General features: G+C 47.7%; 1 protein-coding gene across 3 annotated transcripts in view; it reads right to left on the minus strand.

The window, feature by feature from the left end:
* The window catches only part of LOC138497707 (membrane-spanning 4-domains subfamily A member 4D-like), a 780628-nt gene that overhangs the window by 604518 nt on the left and 158498 nt on the right, over positions 1–17612 (minus strand). For all 3 annotated transcript variants that reach the window (XM_069621331.1, XM_069621330.1, XM_069621332.1), the window contains exon 2: positions 2122–2281. In XM_069621331.1, coding sequence (XP_069477432.1) covers positions 2122–2281 — 160 coding nt within the window. The remainder of the gene's footprint in view (positions 1–2121; positions 2282–17612) is intronic.

A 17612-nucleotide genomic window follows, 5' to 3' on the forward strand; every position in this document is an offset into this window, starting at 1 on the left:
TGTGTGAGTGTGCATGGGTGGTTCAAATACTTACGGGCACATATAATTTAATGGGTGTCAGGGTGTCTTATGTATTCCTTATTATATTCCATATAATACTTCATGAACTACACTCTTCTGTAATCATGAATGCCTATCTCTTTCTTGGTTGGGGTGCTCATGTTGCTCGTATTCGTGATCCCTCTCCTTGGTGGATGTTTTCCTACAGGGGCAGTGTGGGTGCTTTTCCCCTGATTAACTTTGTCTTGTGTACACTTCTGCTCATTACCTCGTTCTCACCGGGGTGTGGCCTTCATCTTCTTAGTCTCTAAAACATTGGGTAGGCACATTGTTATATGTTTCACGCCTCAGAACGTGCTGCACCTCCAACTCCTAGCCAATCCATGTGGAGCTCTTACATCTTCCCTCATGAGGTCTGCTCAATATTCCAATATTTGATTGAATCACTGCTTTCCCGTTTGAAGCTTGGTCATGAGCTGTGCCTCCGTCTGACAAATTGAAGCGAGGCGCTACACTACACCCTGTCTGAGTGCACTGACCTTCTATTTGTGTGTCTCTCTAAGATGGACCAAGATGGATGCGTTTTGCTGTGTGGAATAATCCATGTATTTCTGGGGCCTATTAATTCTGAATAGCCTATGAAGCTGCTTTTGCCCTGAGGCCTACTCTATATGTTATGCAACTAATGAATGTCAGGTGTGCTTATATTATGTTTTTGTGATTACTACCTTCAGTATTTCTAATAAAAGCTCTTAACGCTGTTTGGAGTACATACTGTGTCTTTATACTGCTTACTCATGTGTGTTCACGCCTAATGCTCTTTGCATGTCGTCTTTGCCATCATTCTACGTAAGCTATGTTCAAAGTGTAGCGTGTGTGCTGTAGGTTGCTGTCTACATTTCATCATGGGAGGTACTCAGAAATGTATCTATCCCTTTGTCTGCTTCGCCTAAGGCCTGTGTGTTTTGCATATTGGCTAGGTGTCTGGCCTTCTGTATTTTCTCTCGCATTTGGGACTTTGGACTTTCATCCCAACAGCCCCATGCAGGATAAGATCTTTGTGGAAAATTTTTGTTGCATTGTTGATGGATGCTATTGTGGTGAGGTCTGTCATTTCCGCAAAATAAAGGCTATGCAGGTTTTGGGTAATCAGGTGGAAGATAGCTGTTTGGGTGTAGGTGAGTGTGAAGTGGAAAGTGAGGAGTTCCATATATTCATGTGCGGTGCACACATGGATGATGCATGCCCACAAAGTTTTGGGGAAAATAGTGAGCCCCCCAGCAGTTTTCCCATAGAGGTCGTTGTGCTGGATGCTGTAACTTCTGGTGATGTGTGTGGAGGTGGGGATGAACATTTTGTGGCAAAAAGTGTATTCTACAGTATTAATTGCCTACAGGCTGTGGTACATATTAGTGTTTGAATAAATAAAGCATAGGAAAGAAGAAAGTCCCACCATCTATATTATTCTGTGCTCATATTTCCGAGGGAGTAACCCATTTTCTGAGATCAGAATGTAGTATATACCCAGTTGGGCTTTCGTTCCCCCTTTCAGAATCGCTGAAAAGGAATCTGATCATTAAAGGCTGGACTGTCCTTGTGGGTGAGAGCAGACTGATATGCAAATGGATATTTCTCCTCTGCAAGTTTGAACATGTTGGGCTTCACTTTCAATTAGTATGTGTAATCCACATGTGGACCAGTTGCTTTCTGTGTTCAGAGAGATGCTATATCTTGTGTGCCGAGTATGCCCAATAGTGTAGAAACACGTGTCTGGTTTCTGCTGGAACTCTTGTTCTGAGGAGAAAAACCTGGCATTTTAGTGCTGAACTGTCCTTCTTGAAGGGAACAAACTGATATACAAATTAATAGTCATGTGTTCCAATATAAACCTGGAACACACACATTGGCAATGGAGGGAAAGTATTGGACTGTGTACATTACCTGCATTATGGAATTTAAATAATTCTGTTTTTTTCAATACCATTCTACATATGGTGGTTAACATGTCTGCAAATCTTAAATCCACATGTAAAATGTAGAACATCACACGTTACACCATCTACAATACTCCCTTATTCATGTTTTTGAGGTAGTAATTCATTTTCTGAGAACAGAACTTACCCCAAGGGCCTTCGGTTCCCCCTTTAGGAATCTCTGAAGAAATCCAGGCATCTGGCCCATTTGTGCATTCTGTTCTGCAGGGTACGCATTTCCAGCTGGAATGTATTGCGTAATTACAAACATTCCATTGCCTATTGGTGATGCCATTGTGTCCAAGCGTCTGTCAAGGAAAAGAAAGTGTCTGAAATTTTTCTCAAGAGCGATCGTCATTATCATCTACATACAAAAAGACTTGTGTATGCCCATTTCATACTAAAAGGCTATGGTTTATTCAGTGCCATATTAGAAACAGTCTCTTCCAAAAAAGCATTATCACATTCACATACTTCAGTGCTCTGCTAGCTACCTTGCTCCCTACATTGGATTATGCTGTTTAATGAATTAAACATCAAAATGAGAGGGTGTAAGAGAGTTTTGAAAATGTTCAGTGAATTTGGTGACTAATGATTAGAAACAAGCTTTTTGATTCCGGAACTTCCAACCTCAGAGATGGCAGCATAGAGTCTGTGCTCCTGTGCCCTGACTAATAACTAATATCCTCTAACAACATGGCTGAACCTGGCTTGAAAGAAACCTCTCAACCGACCAAACGACAGAATGGAGGAGAAGATACTGAGAAGAGGGATGACAAGCATCTGGAACTTCTCACAAACGCGACTCTGGACATAGCAGAGATACAAACCAAGTTGATTAATGCTGAAGAGAGATATACAGATCTCACTTTGAAAGTTGCTGCAATTGAAGATGACCCATAGCTCTCAGCTCACATGCTTTTGGCGGGTGTCACCCGCCTTGTAAAGGGCTGACTCACCCGCCAAGCCTCCTGCGCGCCCATTCATTCCAATGGGCGTCTCAACTGCCAAAAACAAAATCGGGTGATTTCACCCGCCTTTGCAACACAAACGGTTGAGAGCTATGGATCACCTGTCTACTGCAGAGAAGACTGAAATTTTACGATAAAATAAGAATTGTCAGAGCAAGAAAACGTCTCTAGAAGAAACATCAGGTGGCTGGCTTTACTGAAAATGTGGAGCGAGGAAATCCTTTGACATTTATGGAAAAGGCTTTGTTATCAATGTGGAAACTGGTCTCTATACCCCCTTGGAGATGGAGAGAGCACATAGGTCTCTAGGATAGAAGCCTTCGTTGGGTCAGAGACCAAGGCATTTCATAGTGAAGTTCTTGAGATCTCCCACAAAATAACTAATTCTTAAAAAATCAGGCGAGTTGGGTGACAGAAAAAGCAAGGAATAAGAAACTGCAGTATTATAAGGTGTATCCGGCTATTCTTCAGGTGGTGATTGAGGGACAGATTTATTCCTTTACTGAGAAAAGTGCTGTAGCCTTTTAAGCAGATTTGGAATTACTACCTATGGAGACTGCGTCTGCATCACAAAAGGGTATGCCCCCAAACAAGAAGAGATGATGGTCTAAGCAGCTTGGAGTGGTCTTTTTTAATCATGGTTTACAGTTGATATTTTCTTAGTTTTCAATTTTTAATGTTAATTATAAGGTAGGGAGAAGATGGCCGCCGGCAGTGGAGGTCGCGTCTAGATCGCGCTCCCGCAGGGCCTAAACAAAAAAGCACTTCAAACGAGCTTTTCCGACGGTTCCCGCACTGGAATCAGAACCGCAACACCCAAGAGACAGTGGACACGGTGGCGATCGGAGACAGCCCCGGCAACACAGCCCCCGGCGATCCCGCCGCTGAAAGAAGCAACTGCCCCTCCCCCACCGAGGGCGTCCTCGGCGGCCTAGCGGAGGAGGCTGCCCAGCGGCGGACCCGTGAAAGAACAGAGTCCCGGGGAGAGGGCCGCCTACTATCCCGACACAGAGAAAAGAGGAACGGGACCCGGCCCAGCACCAAGAAGAATCCCTGCATCACCGCGGGGTGCAGTGGGCGGCACGGCGCAGACGGGGGGAGAAGAGCACGAGCAGCCGGATCGGCAGCAGCGAGGCACACAGGGATCGACACTCCGGCGGCGAAGAACGAGAGGAGGAGGAGGTACCATCCGGGCACCCACGGACACGGCACGGCGGGCATTGCTGGCATAAGAGGAGATCGAGAGGTGAGCGTGCCCGCACAAGCACCCCCCCCTCCTTACACTATCCCCGGCACATAAGGCCACGATCAGGCGGGGGCACATACACAGGACGCCGGCCTCAGGGCACCCCCGCACTCAAGGAGGCCGTAGGGGAGGCGGCAACAACCCCCCCGATAAGAAAACTCCGGCAGCCCTGTGGGGGACCACACCACCAACAGTCACCCCCCCTTACAATCAAGGCGGATGTCACGAGCAAAGGGGAAAGGGGCCCCCTCTCAACCCACATCGCAATCTCACAAACAGGACACAAGTCTGCTACAAATGTGGTCCTCAGAAGCACAGGCAGTCCCAAGAGACAGGTCAGGAGAAGAACTCCCTTTCGACACGTATCTCCCAAACCAGAGCGCTCTCCCCCCGACAAAGGATGATATGAAGGCCTGGTTTGCGGAGCTCCAGGACAAGTTTATGTCCACAGTCCAGGACCAATTCGCCTCCATGAAAAACGAGATGAAGCAGGCGGTACAGGACTTGAAAATAGATGTGGCCAAGCTGGAGGAAAGGACAGACACAGTAGAGAGAATCGTACAAAATATAGAAGAGGAAACGAAACAGAACAGCGAAACACAAGAGCACTTGATCTGGCTAACCCATAACCTGGAAATCCAGTGTGAAGATCTGGAGAACCGTTCCCGCAGATCCAACATCTGTATAAAGAATGTGCCCGAATCAGTGACGGACAAAGACCTTAAAACAGCGATACAAGAGGTGTTCAGAGATATAATCGAAGAACAAGAATCAGAGAACCTTGGGATAGACAGAGTCCACAGGGTGGGTCCGAGAAGAACTGGCGCCCCAGGGGAGAGACCCAGGGACGTATTAGCAGCACTCGCTTCTTACCCACAAAAGGAACTGATTCTAAGGAAAGCGAGGCACCTTGACCACATAAGGATGAATGGAGTGGAAATACAGTTGTACCAAGATGTCGCCTCAGCAACACTCCTAAAAAGAAGGGAAATGGCCCCATTGGTGAAGGAATTGGTGGCGAATGAAATCAGATACAAATGGACGTTCCCATTCGGCCTAGTATTCGAGTGGGAGGGAAAGCAGAGAAGGGTGACTACTTGCGAGGAGGGGCTCAATATAATGGATAAGCAGATGGAAGAGACGGACACAGGGGATAGCAGGACGAAAAGGGAGACCCACAAAAGGTTGAGAGGATGGGAGGTAGTGAGACAAAAGAAGAAACCAAATGGCTAGGGGAAAAGAGGGAAACCAGCAGGAGACCACTAGAGATGATCAACAGGGCCACCGGCTCGTCCCCCCTTGAAGGCAGAGGGCGGAAGAAGATTAACTAGAAACCTCGGATTACCAAGTAGAAGAGGACCGGCGGGGGAATGGGAGGGAAGCACCCTAGGTAGAGGATGAAGAGGGGTTTAGGACCCCCCGCACAGTTAATCCCGAGCTATGAGAGGGCAGGGAGCGATAGGCGCAACGCCCTAGCAACCTTAGGTGCCTGGGCCCTCCTCGGGATCGAAGTTGAATTCATGTTAATAGTTGGGGGGGAGTTGGGAAGTTGGGGGGGGAAGCAGGGTGGGGGACAATCCGGAAGAGGGAAGGGATCACAGTATACGGGAACGATAATTGTACAAGCAGAGTAGAAAAGATGGGGAAGCTCAGAATTTTTTCACAAAATATAAGGGGGCTGAACTCACCGGTGAAAAGGAAAAAAATGGAGGCCCTGCTGAGAAGGGAAAAGGCAGACATTTTGCTCCTCCAGGAGACACACATTAAGGCACAGGACAAAAAGAAAGTACACCTCAGAGGATATATAATCTGGGCGCAGGCGAATGCTGGGGAAAAAAGAGCAGGAGTACCTGATTGCTGCGAAAGGGGGTCTGACAGCAAACCTCATAGACACTCGAGTAGACAGGGAAGGGAGGTTTGCATTTGTTAATATCTCCTTAGAAGGCTATAGACTCACCCTAGCGGCAATATACTCGCCGAACACTGGGCAGGATGGATTTCTCCGGGATACTCTGGGGAAACTGGAAGAATTTGCGAAGGGAGAGATAATCCTGGGTGGAGACTTGAACTTGGCCTGGCAACCTCACATAGATAGGAGCGAGGGGGGAACGCAGCCACATGGGACCCCTTCCAAACGATTAAAGCAAAGGATGCAACAGATGGCACTACGAGACGCATGGAGGGAAATAAGGGGACAAGATGCAGGATTCACCTACTACTCGCACGTGCACAACACGATGTCGAGGATTGACTATTTCTGGGTGTCGGTGGGACTGATGGGTAGGATCCAGGATATCGAAAAGGGAGCGATAGCGTTGTCAGATCACGCCCTGCTATGGCTCGATGTACAGGCCCCCGGAAGGGGAAGAGGTCTCTGGAGATGGAGAATGCCGTCCGACATTCTAATGGACCAGGTGCAGGGAGAGGATCTAAGGGACAAAATCAGGGAATACTTTGACCTAAACAACAATGGAGAAGTTCCACTGGGAACAGTATGGGAAGCCTTCAAGGCAGTAACCCGGGGACATGTCATAGCACAAAAGGCAGCCAAAGACAAACAACATCAAGAATGGGAAAGAACGCTCGAAAAGAAACTAACAGACATACAGGAGGAGCTAACACTCCATCCGACTAGAACTCTCAAGAAAGCAATGAAACACGTGCATGGTCAACTAGAGATGCTCCGCAAAAAAAAAGCAGAGAGTTCTCTACTATATTTAAAACAGCGACACTACATCAAGGCCAACAAAGCGGACAAATATCTAGCAAGACAACTTAGAGAAAAACAGAAAGCAATGACGATCTTGAACATCAAGGATGCGCAAGGCATACCTCATACAAACTCAAAGGACATAGGGGGGGCCTTTAAGGCGTTCTACCAAGATCTATATGCAACGGAACACCCGGACGAAAAGAAACAAGACAAGATCCTGCAATCTATTCCCATTCAGACAATACCAGAAGAAGACAAACAGGCTTTAGATTCAAGGATTACAGAGGAAGAGGTCCACAGGGCAATAGCGGGCCTCCCCATGTCAAAGGCACCAGGCCCGGATGGCTTCACGGCCCAATTTTACAAAAAATATGCAGACACTTTGTTCCATTCCTGACCAGGCTGCTAAACACATTCAAGGACAGTGGGAACGTCACTTTCTCCATGAATGAGGCAAAAGTCCTTGTGTTCCACAAAAAAGGTAAAGATCCCACTCTCCCGGCCTCATACCGCCCGATAGCCTTAATAAACCTAGACGCCAAAATCTACACTAGAGTACTGGCTGCCAGACTATCATCACTCCTCCCGACCCTAATAAACACAGATCAATCAGGCTTCATCCCAGGTAGGCAAACACACGACAATCTAAGAAGAGTGATCCACCTTATAGAAAAAATAGGCATCACCCACACACCAGCAATCCTACTTTCACTAGACGCCGAGAAGGCCTTTGACCGGGTTGAATGGTCCTTCCTCCTTAAAACGTTGACGCATATGGGGTTCGGAGAGCAGTTTATAAATATGGTTAAGGCCAACTACAACTCCCCATCGATAAGAATAGCAATAAACGGAGAGGTCACTGGGAGGGTGGAGATCATGAGGGGTACGAAACAGGGATGCCCCCTATCACCTCTGCTATATGCCATATTTTTGGAGCCTCTCCTAATCAAGATAAGGGAAACGGTGGGGGTAAGAGGGATCGAGATGGCGGGCAGGCAACATAAAGTTATTGCATATGCAGACGACATGCTATTGGCCCTGGAAGACCCTGTGAACTCCCTGACAAGATCCATAGAAATATTGGAGGAATTTGGGGTGATCTCAGGCCTGAAGATTAACAAGAATAAATTAGAGATTATGCTCCTTGCCGGAGACAAGGAGACAACAGAAACAGTTGCAGGCATGCTAAGTCTAAAAATAGTGGAAGAGGGTATCAAATACCTGGGGGTGACGCTAACACACAGAGTCGACATGATTTATAAGAACAACTACACACATCTCCTGGCTAAAGTCAGACAGGATCTAGAAAGATGGTCCCCGCTTAGGATTTCGTGGTGGGGCAGAATCCAAGCAATAAAAATGAATATACTCCCCAGGGTGCTATACCACTTCCATTCCCTCCCAGTGACAGTCCCTAATTCCTTCTTCAAAGCACTCTTCCAATACGTGTGGAATAGGAAACCACCGAGGATCTCCAGAGCCATTCTCACGGCACCTACCAAGGCAGGCGGTATGTCCCTCCCCCACTTCAAAAAATATTATCAGGCAGCCCAACTCTGGATCCTCAAAGAATGGTTGGGGGGGGGACCAACAGACGATCTGGGCAACACAAGACAGGGCAGTGGCCAGGACCCCCCTAGAGGACCTACTATGGAAACAAAAACAACGCAGACACCAGAACCTCAGAGTTAGTCAGGTCATGAAAGCCACCCTCAACGCATGGGACGACCAAACCAGGAAGGGAATCATGACCACCCCACTGGCCCCCTTCACGCCAATTTGCCGAAACCCTCAGTTCCCCCCGGGACAGGAATTCGGCACCTTTGAGAAATGGGAAACAGCTGGATGCAGGAAAATAGGCGAAATGATCCAGGATAATGAAATACGATCGTTCGAGGAATGCAAAAACATGTGGAAACTAACAGAGACCGACCGCTATAGATACGAGCAATTAAAACACTGGCTAAGTACACCAGAGATCTTCCAGGCGGCCTCAAGGGACCTTACACCATTTGAACAGTACATAATTTCCAACCCAGGAGACAAAAAACTGGTGTCAACCCTATATACCCACATTAACACACAAGAAGAGGAAATAAAATGGGCATACATGAGGAGATGGGAAGCCACGCTGGGGGAAGAAATAACCAGGCAGCAATGGGAAGAACTCTGGGCGGGCATCCCAAAATTCACCAGGGCAGTCCAAACCAGAGAAATGTGGTTGAAAATAACCACACAATGGCACTACACCCCAGAGAGGCTCAAATCAATGTATCCGGCAACGTCGGATCGCTGCTGGAGGGGGTGCCCAGACGCAGGAACTTGGAGGCATATCTGGTGGGACTGCCAGGGGGTACAGGGCTTCTAGAAGGAAGTGCGAATGGAAATCCAGAAAATGTTCCCATAGGCAGACCAAATGGGGAAAAGAGTGTGGTTGTGCGGATTCAAAGACCCACAGGCCAAGAGACTCCACAAAGCACAATGGAGGCGCTTCATGGGTTTAGTCATTGCAGCCTGGGCAACGATAGCCCAAAGTTGGAAGAAACGAGACCCGCCGCTGGTATTCACCTGGCTGCAAAAGGTGTGGTCCCAAATGACCATGGAAAAGATTACGCACCATCTCCAGGACCAAAACAACACGTTCATGAAGGAATGGGGACAAGTCCTAGAATATTTGGAATCAGACTACATGGACCAATGGTGTCCACATAACATTAAAATATCAGACATGTTCAGTACGTAAATGTTCCAGAACTAAAAACTGATGAGGACCCACTCTTACAGGGAGGGGGGGAGGGAAGTTGGGAGAAATAATTGTGTTAATGTTTATTTTTGCATCAGAAAACAATAAAAATATGTTTAAAAAAAAAATTATAAGGTAGGGAAAAGACCGTTGACAAACGGCTGTATGGAACTTTGTGTTTACTTAAAAGATACTATGGAGAGAAATATGAGGAAAGGCCCTCTTTGGATCAGTGCAATCAGCGTGAGTCACGTGGCACTGGACATGTTGCGTGGTTCACAGAATATGCGCCTGTGGAAGTCAGCGGATTTCGGATTGATATGAGTGGAACAGAAGGTGGAATCTGCGAGCTGATGAACACTTGGTGTGCGGACGATGCTGAGGCGGAGAAAACCTGCGGTACTGCTCTGAGTGATTGGCAAGTTATGTTAATTCAACCCGGCCTCACTGAAGTCTTGGGGGGGGGTGTTGTTTGGAGTTGAAATAAATGCTTGAAATGTCAGCTGGGCACTAAACAGACTATGGAGTGCCATGCCATCACTCTGCATGATCTTGTCTGGCACACCCTGCCCTGCCCCCAGCAGTTCCACGGCCGGCATTTATATTAACCATGGATGTTGGTAGGCGGTTTGTAAACTCTGATCGCAATGTGCAACTCTATCGTTCCTGCCCTCATGCCAAAACGCGAAACCCGGATATCTACGTCACCGGAGTGCCCCGCACACGTTTGCAAGGCCAGGACCACACAATGATTTGTGAGAGGAGGTACTGGAAGCCGTCACTGACATATAGGGGTATTGGGGTTATGCCCCGCAGTCACTCTGATGAAGCGCTTCAATCTCACAACTGGATTCTGCCTCTTTCGACTTCTTTATGCAGTTAACTTGGATTTCTAGAAATCTGCACTCTGCAGATTGAGAACTGGGAAGGCGCTTTTATTATGGGTCAGTGTATTCCTGATGTAAAGGCTCATTGTGCTGCACTACTGAAATAAATACTGAGGCGGAGGTAGGTGAAGAGAGAGAGATTTATTCTACAACCCCCGGAGACGAGGGCTGTCGGTTGGGGAATCAGCTGGGGCGTTCCGTGGTGGAACTTGGGGGAGAGAAGCATTTTCCATTCCGAGTGGAATGGAGTGATGCGCTAACATTATAACATCTCCTTACCTAAGGGAAAGAGGGGCATGGGAGGGGGGGGGGAGTGAAGTCAGAAGAGAGGGGTGGGATGGTTGGCTAAAAGAAATTGCAGGAGTAGATATTGGTAGTCAATAGTAGATGAAATCGTTGCTGAAGTTTCGGATGATCTTGCGATTCTTTTTCGACAGACTCTTGGTGGATCTTTCTTCATCTTGGTGGTGGTGTTCGTTGTTTCTTGTATGTTTGAGGTGGTATATCTTTTCAGGGAAGGGTTCATTTCTTGACCTTACATCATCATGCGAGTCTGTAGGTGTACTGGGTCTGCATGTGTCGTTGGTTGTTCTCTTCACATTCTCTCTTGACCAAGTGTCATTGTAATTGTTATTGGAAGTGCTCGCCCTGCAGATGTCATTGGTTATCTTCACGAGATCATCGTGGGACCATCTCTTTCCATCGTCTAATGTGACAGATTTGTCGTGACAATGTATGACTTTTTGTGGAGGTCTGAATTTGGATTCACCCTTGAGTGTTTTCTTGGGTTCTCTGACACAGACCCAGTCTCCTTCCTGAAGGAGCATCTGTTTTACTCCGTTCTTCTGGTCGTAGTATGTTTTGTACTTCTTTTGCTTCTCCTTTATGGTTTTGTGGATTTGTTCCATATCCACTTTTGGTTCCATGTTCATTCTTGCCTCACCAGTGTCTAAGAATATCCATGCTGGTCTCAGTTGGTTAGCTGCGGTTCTGCCCCGCATCAAGGTGAAGGGCTCTGAGTTAGTGGTGGAGTGTGGCGTTGTTCTATATGCATGCAAGGCCTCCTTGAGGGTTTCTCTCCATGACATAGCATTGGCTGTGGCTAGTTGGATGACACTTTTAATCAGTCTGTTCATTCTTTCCACCAACCCGTTAGACATTGGGTGATAAAGTGATGTAGTGATGTGGTTTATGGATTTTTTATCAAGGAATTCTTGGAATTCTGACGAGGTGAACTGGGAGCCGTTGTCTGAGACTATGTCTCTGGGGTCACCTTCCCTGTTAAATATTTTGGTTAGGAAGTCAATGACCTTCTTCGTAGTTGCACTGGTTTCCACTACGCCCCATTCGGTCCATTTGGAGGTGTAATCAACGATTACAATGATGAATATTTTTACTGCCTCCAGATTTTCGAAGGGGCCCATAATGTCTATTGCCAGCTTTGACCATACATGTTTGGGTATTTCCACCGGCTGAAGTGGGGTTTTCCTTACGATTTTCGATTTGTCACTGGAAGCGCAGGCACTGCCGTTTTTTACTGTCTCTTCCGCCTCTTTCCACATGTTGGGCCACCAGTAGTTGTTCCTGATTCTGTTCTTTGTCAAACTCCTTCCCAGATGTCCTTCATGGGCTAGGTAAAGTAGCTTCTTTCTGAGTGCCACGGCTGGAATTACTCTACTTCCCCCTAAATATGGGATTTTCATTCATGGATATCTCATCTTTGAATGGTGTGAAGTTCGCCAACTCTTGTCCAATACCAACCCAGTCGTTCATCACGGCTCTTCTGATTTCCTGTTGTTCTGTGTCGGCTTTGGTGATGCGTGTCCATTCATCGGAGGGGATGGCAAGATTTATGGTGGCTATGATGTCTTCGTCTTGATCTTCGTCTTCAATGTCTTGTTTATCTTGAATTTTGGGTAGTCTCGAAAGACAGTCTGCTACTTGATTCTGTGGGCCAGGATTGTAGTCAACTTGAAGATTGTATTGCATGATGTCTAAAAACCAGCGTCTTATTCTCGGTGAGATAAGGTGTGGTATTTTGGATTGCAGGATGTTGACTAGAGGTTTGTGATCAGTCTTTAGGAGGATGGGTAGGCCCCAAATTAGACTTCTGAAATGTTGTAGGGCCAACTTGACGGCGAAAGCCTCTCTCTCGATGGTGGAATAGTTCAATTCAGCACCTCTTAGTACTCTGGACGCAAATGCGATGGTCACAATGTTGCCATTCTGTTGCTGCTCTAGTACTCCCCCAAGGCCGATCTTGCTGGCATCTACTGACACTATCGTTTTAGCTTTATAATCAAACATGCTCAGGGCTGGAGCTCGGTTGATGTCGGACTTGAGGTTCTCAAATTCGTTTTTGCATTCTGTGGAACATTCAAATCTGTTGGATTTCTTCATGAGTTTCCTCATGTTTTCCGTCCTGTTGGCATAGATACTCACAAATTTGGAGTAATACTCCATCATCCCTAAAAAACATTTCAGCTGGTCTTTGTTGGTGGGTTCAGCCAAACTCAATATTGTGTCCAGGAGTTTTTTCTTGGGACGGATGCCCCTGGCGTCGATGGAATGACCAAGATAAGAGACTTCACTGCACTTTATATTGCATTTCTCCAACTTGAGGGTGAGTCCACTACTTTGGATTACCGTAATACGCCCATTAGCTTGGCATCGTGCTCTTCTTCAGTTTTGGCTGATATAAGAATATCGTCCTGGAAACACTATACTCCATTGAGGCCTCCGAAAAGATGCGACATGGGTCTCTGGAAGACTGCTGCGGCGGAAGCGAGCCCGAATGGCATTCTGTTGAACATGTACTCTCCCAAAGGTGTGACGAAGGAGGTGAGGGCTTTAGAGCTGTCGTCCAAGGCAATCTGATGGTATGCTGAGGAGAGGTCCAAGGTGCTGAAAAAACATGCCGGTTCCATGGTCGAGAGAAGTTCAGATATGTTGGGAAGTGGGTGTCTGTCGACCCATATGTTTTTGTTTAGGTCCCTTAGGTCGACACACATCCGTATGGAATTGTCGGGTTTCTTTACCAGGACGATGGGGGCAAGCCATTGGGAACTCTCTATGGGTTGTATAATGTTCTCATTGCATAGACGTGTGAGTTCGTCTTTGAGTGCTGCTTTGGTCCCAAAGGGGACTCCACGTACTCCATGAACCACGGGGACAGCACCTCTTTTCAATACGATTCTGTGTTGGAAACCTTTAAGCAATCCGATCTTATTGCAGAACACTTTGGGGAATAGCTCAGCCAAATTAGATTTGATGTCGGTTTTGTTTTTGAACACACTCAGTACAGGGACATCTTCTCCGGGGTGGATTCTCACCTTGAGGGCTGCTTGCTCTTCCCATCCTACTAAGGAGGATCCGTTCTTGGCCACAAACAACTTGCAGTATGTTTGTGTGTCATGAAACCTAAGCTTGATCCATGCGTACCCAATGATGTCAATAGGTGTCTTTCCATACCCTGTGGCTCTCACCAAAGAGCTCCGTAGATCATGGACCTTGCCAGAAAGTACTTTCACAAAGGTTTCAAGGTCCACCATGGTATAGGGGGACCCTGTGTCCACCATTACTTTCAAGGGAATGTCGTTGACATACATGTTAACCCATGGGCTGCTTGATTCTTGGAAAGAAGTGACCGTGAGGATTTGCACTTGCGGGTGTGTCTGATTGACGGATAACATGCTGTGTGACATTTGATCATAGTCCACAGTCTTCACGGACCCATATCTGTTGGCAGGTCGTCTGCTGCTGTTGTCTGATCTGCCAGGTCTTCCTCGGTTGTTTCGGCAGAATTTGGTAAAATGGCCCAACTGGCCACATTTGTAGCATTCAACATTATTAGCCGGGCACATCTTCCCAGCGTCGTGGCGTTTATACCACCCACACTTCTGACAGCGCGAAGGTTTTGGTTGTCATAGGCTGATACTCTCCCTCTTCTAGAGTTTCCTCTGGTATATTGAGGTGCACTTCTCACAGCTGCTACTGACGTGCCGTCCTGATTATAGTCAGAACTGCCTTCCACAGACTTCACCTGAACACCCTCTTTCAGGATCAGTCACTCCTTCATGCAACGGTCCCCAAATTCCATACTCCTCACTATTTCAGTGGCTTGGTCTAGCGAGGGATTCTTTGTCTGCCATAGTTTTTGCTTTATGCGGGGATCAGCAACATTGAGCACAAGCTGGTCTCTTAAGTACTCGTCAGTAACGCCTGTGAATTCACACGTAGACATCAGCACTCTGAGGGAAGCTAGGTATGGATCGACTGACTCGCCCTTAGCCTGCTTCCGAGAAAAGAACTTGTATATTTCTAGTACAACGTTTGTCTTGCTGCCGAAGTGTTTGGTGAGCTTGATCAAGGCAGTGTCAAACTTTCAATTGCTGTCTCCATCTGCACCATCTGGCTCCGGAAGCGCCCTAAATAACCTCAGGCCCTCGGTTCCTATGCAGTTCAGGAGGGTTGCTTCCTTGAGGTCATCATTAAATTTGCTTCCGCCAATGGCCCTGAGATATATCTGGAAGCTGTCTAGCCATTGCTCCCAAGGGCAGGTTGGGGTTCCAGGGCAGGGAAGAAACTTGGTGGGGTGCGGCACGTTTTGCATGATTGGGTTGAGAGCAGCGCGTGTAGCGTGTGTTACTAGATCTCTAAAGACTGGTCACTCCCTTCCAGCCAGTGCCCTGGCACTGTGGGCGACTTGATAGGATATAATAACGTGTGCGACTGTTCGGCGTGCTCTTTTTGCAATTGTCCGGTGTGCTTGGTTGCTGTTGTCTGGTGTTTGGAACTGTTCAGTGCACTATGTGGTCCGAATCACAATTTTCTGAGCCACAGTGTTTCTGGGGTGAACTGAAATTTCTTATGTGTTTCACTCTTCACAATGTGTTTCTGTCCCTTCCACTGCCCCCTGCAGCCTGTGGGGGCGCTATGGTGCGCGGCTTTGTCTTTGGGGCCACTGCGATCAGCTGCCGGAGATCCGCGGCGTGGTCGCAGTGAAGGAAGGGGGTGTGGGTAAGATGGCGGCACGTAGGGCACGTTGTGAGGTGCCTTCCTCAAACGGCCGTTGGGTGTTTGTTCGTAAGACGCGCATTGAGCGCTACACCCGTTACAGCCCAAATATAGAGAAAATCGGTACCTGGTGTGCCGTTCCGCCATTCTGTGGTTGTCGGGCGGCCCCTTCTCCCCTCTCTCTCAGGGCAGTGGAGCAGGGGAGGCAGGCGGGAGCAGCAATGGGGAAGAGCCGCCGGGGCCACCCCTGCTGCTGGAGGATGACAGGAACGCGGGCAGGGAAGCTCCGGGGGCCGGTGTCACTCACTGGGGGAAAGTGGGAGCCTCGTCGCCAAATAAAAATAAATACTGAGGCGGAGGTAGGTGAAGAGAGAGATTTATTCACGGCCCCCGGAGACGAGGGCTGTCGGTTGGGGAATCAGCTGAGGCGTTCCGTGGTGGAACTTGGGGGAGAGAAGCATTCTCCATTCCGAGTGGAATGGAGTGATGCGTTAACATTATAACAACTACACATAATGCTGAGCGTGCACTCGTTGCATAGACACCAAGCTAAATATTCATCTCCCCATATCCCAGTAATCTCTAAAACGCACGAGTCTGAGCCACGCTTCCAGTTGCTGCTCTCTGCCTCAACAAATGCCTGCTTTCCATTACTTCAAAACAATGTGCTTCCATTTAGAAGACCGCTGGATGGCAGGAGATATAAGGGAAAGTAATCATTTCGTGCTAATATTAACAGTAAACCTGAAAGGGATCTAAGGGCATCAGAGTACAATCGTGTGAACAACGAGATGCTGGGACTCCCGGGGAGTGGAGACTCATAGTGGCAATATATTCAGCGGATAATGGAAGCAATACATCCTGAGGGTTAATGGCAGTGGTTCCGAATTCGTGCTCTATTCATTTAAGGCTTTATGATACTGGATAGTTGTAGACAAAGGACAAGTGGGTTTTTATTGCACTTGGCTCTTCTCCTGACTTAAGACCTTCTGGTGGATGGCTAGATGTTCAGATATAACTCTGGTGCCTCAACCTTCGTCAGTAGCCAAGTAACGGCGCAGCTAGCTTAGATGATTTGGACACCGGCATTAAAATACTGCACTGAGGGCTGTATTATCGAAAGGGGAACAATTGTGGATTACCCTCATTTTAGAAATCTGAATGATTTGGGTGGAAATGTGAGGAGCCACCACTCAAAAGGAACAATTTACTTAACTAACTTTTGTTCTCCAGCATGGGTCTGGCATGGATTCACATGCTCATGAATATTCCCCGTCGTCAGGCTGGGAATCCTCAGTAAAGAAAAAAATCAGTTTCAGAACTGTCTTTCTACTAGTAACCAATCACTGGTCTCTGGGTCATACTGCCCCCAGCCAATGACTGCCCAATACCTAAGCCCCTCCTCTGGCAGCCATCTTCAGATTTGGTAGCACGTAAAGTGGCAGTAGGACCAAGAGAAGAGCCGCAGAGGGGTAGGAGGGAAGGTTCGCATGTGAATCCATGCCTGACCCATGCTGGAGAACAACAGTTACAGGTAACTAACTTGTTCCTTCTCCAGCATGGGGTCTGGCATGGATTCACATGCTCATGAATACAAGAATATATAGCAGTACACACATGCACAACCACGGGAGGTGGCAAGGCTCAATATTAAGCTTTTCATCAACTCAACATTAAGCAACTCTTACCTCCTCACCAGGCCCACCTTCAGGCGAACAGGTTGCGCAGCACTGCCTGGCCGACCTTGGACTCCTTCCTGGAATCCCGGTCGACGCAGTAGAATCCCGTGAAGGTGTGTGTCGACCTCCACATAGAAGCACTGCAGATGTCCAGCAGGGGCACACCAGACAGGAACGCCATGGTAGCAGGGATCGCTCTGGTCGAATGGACTCTCAGACGGCCGGGCAACGGTCGGTTTGCCAACCGGTGACAGTGCATGATGCAGCCAGAGAGCCACCTGGAAATGGAAGCCTTCGAGAGGGCCTTCCCTTGGTTCACATGTCCAAAGTTCACAAACAGTTGTGATGTCTTCCGAAGGCTCTTCGTGCGGTCCACGTAGAACT

Source organism: Ambystoma mexicanum, chromosome 5q (genome assembly GCF_040938575.1).
Source record: "Ambystoma mexicanum isolate Mex_15411 chromosome 5q, UKY_AmexF1_1, whole genome shotgun sequence".
NCBI lineage: Eukaryota > Metazoa > Chordata > Amphibia > Caudata > Ambystomatidae > Ambystoma > Ambystoma mexicanum.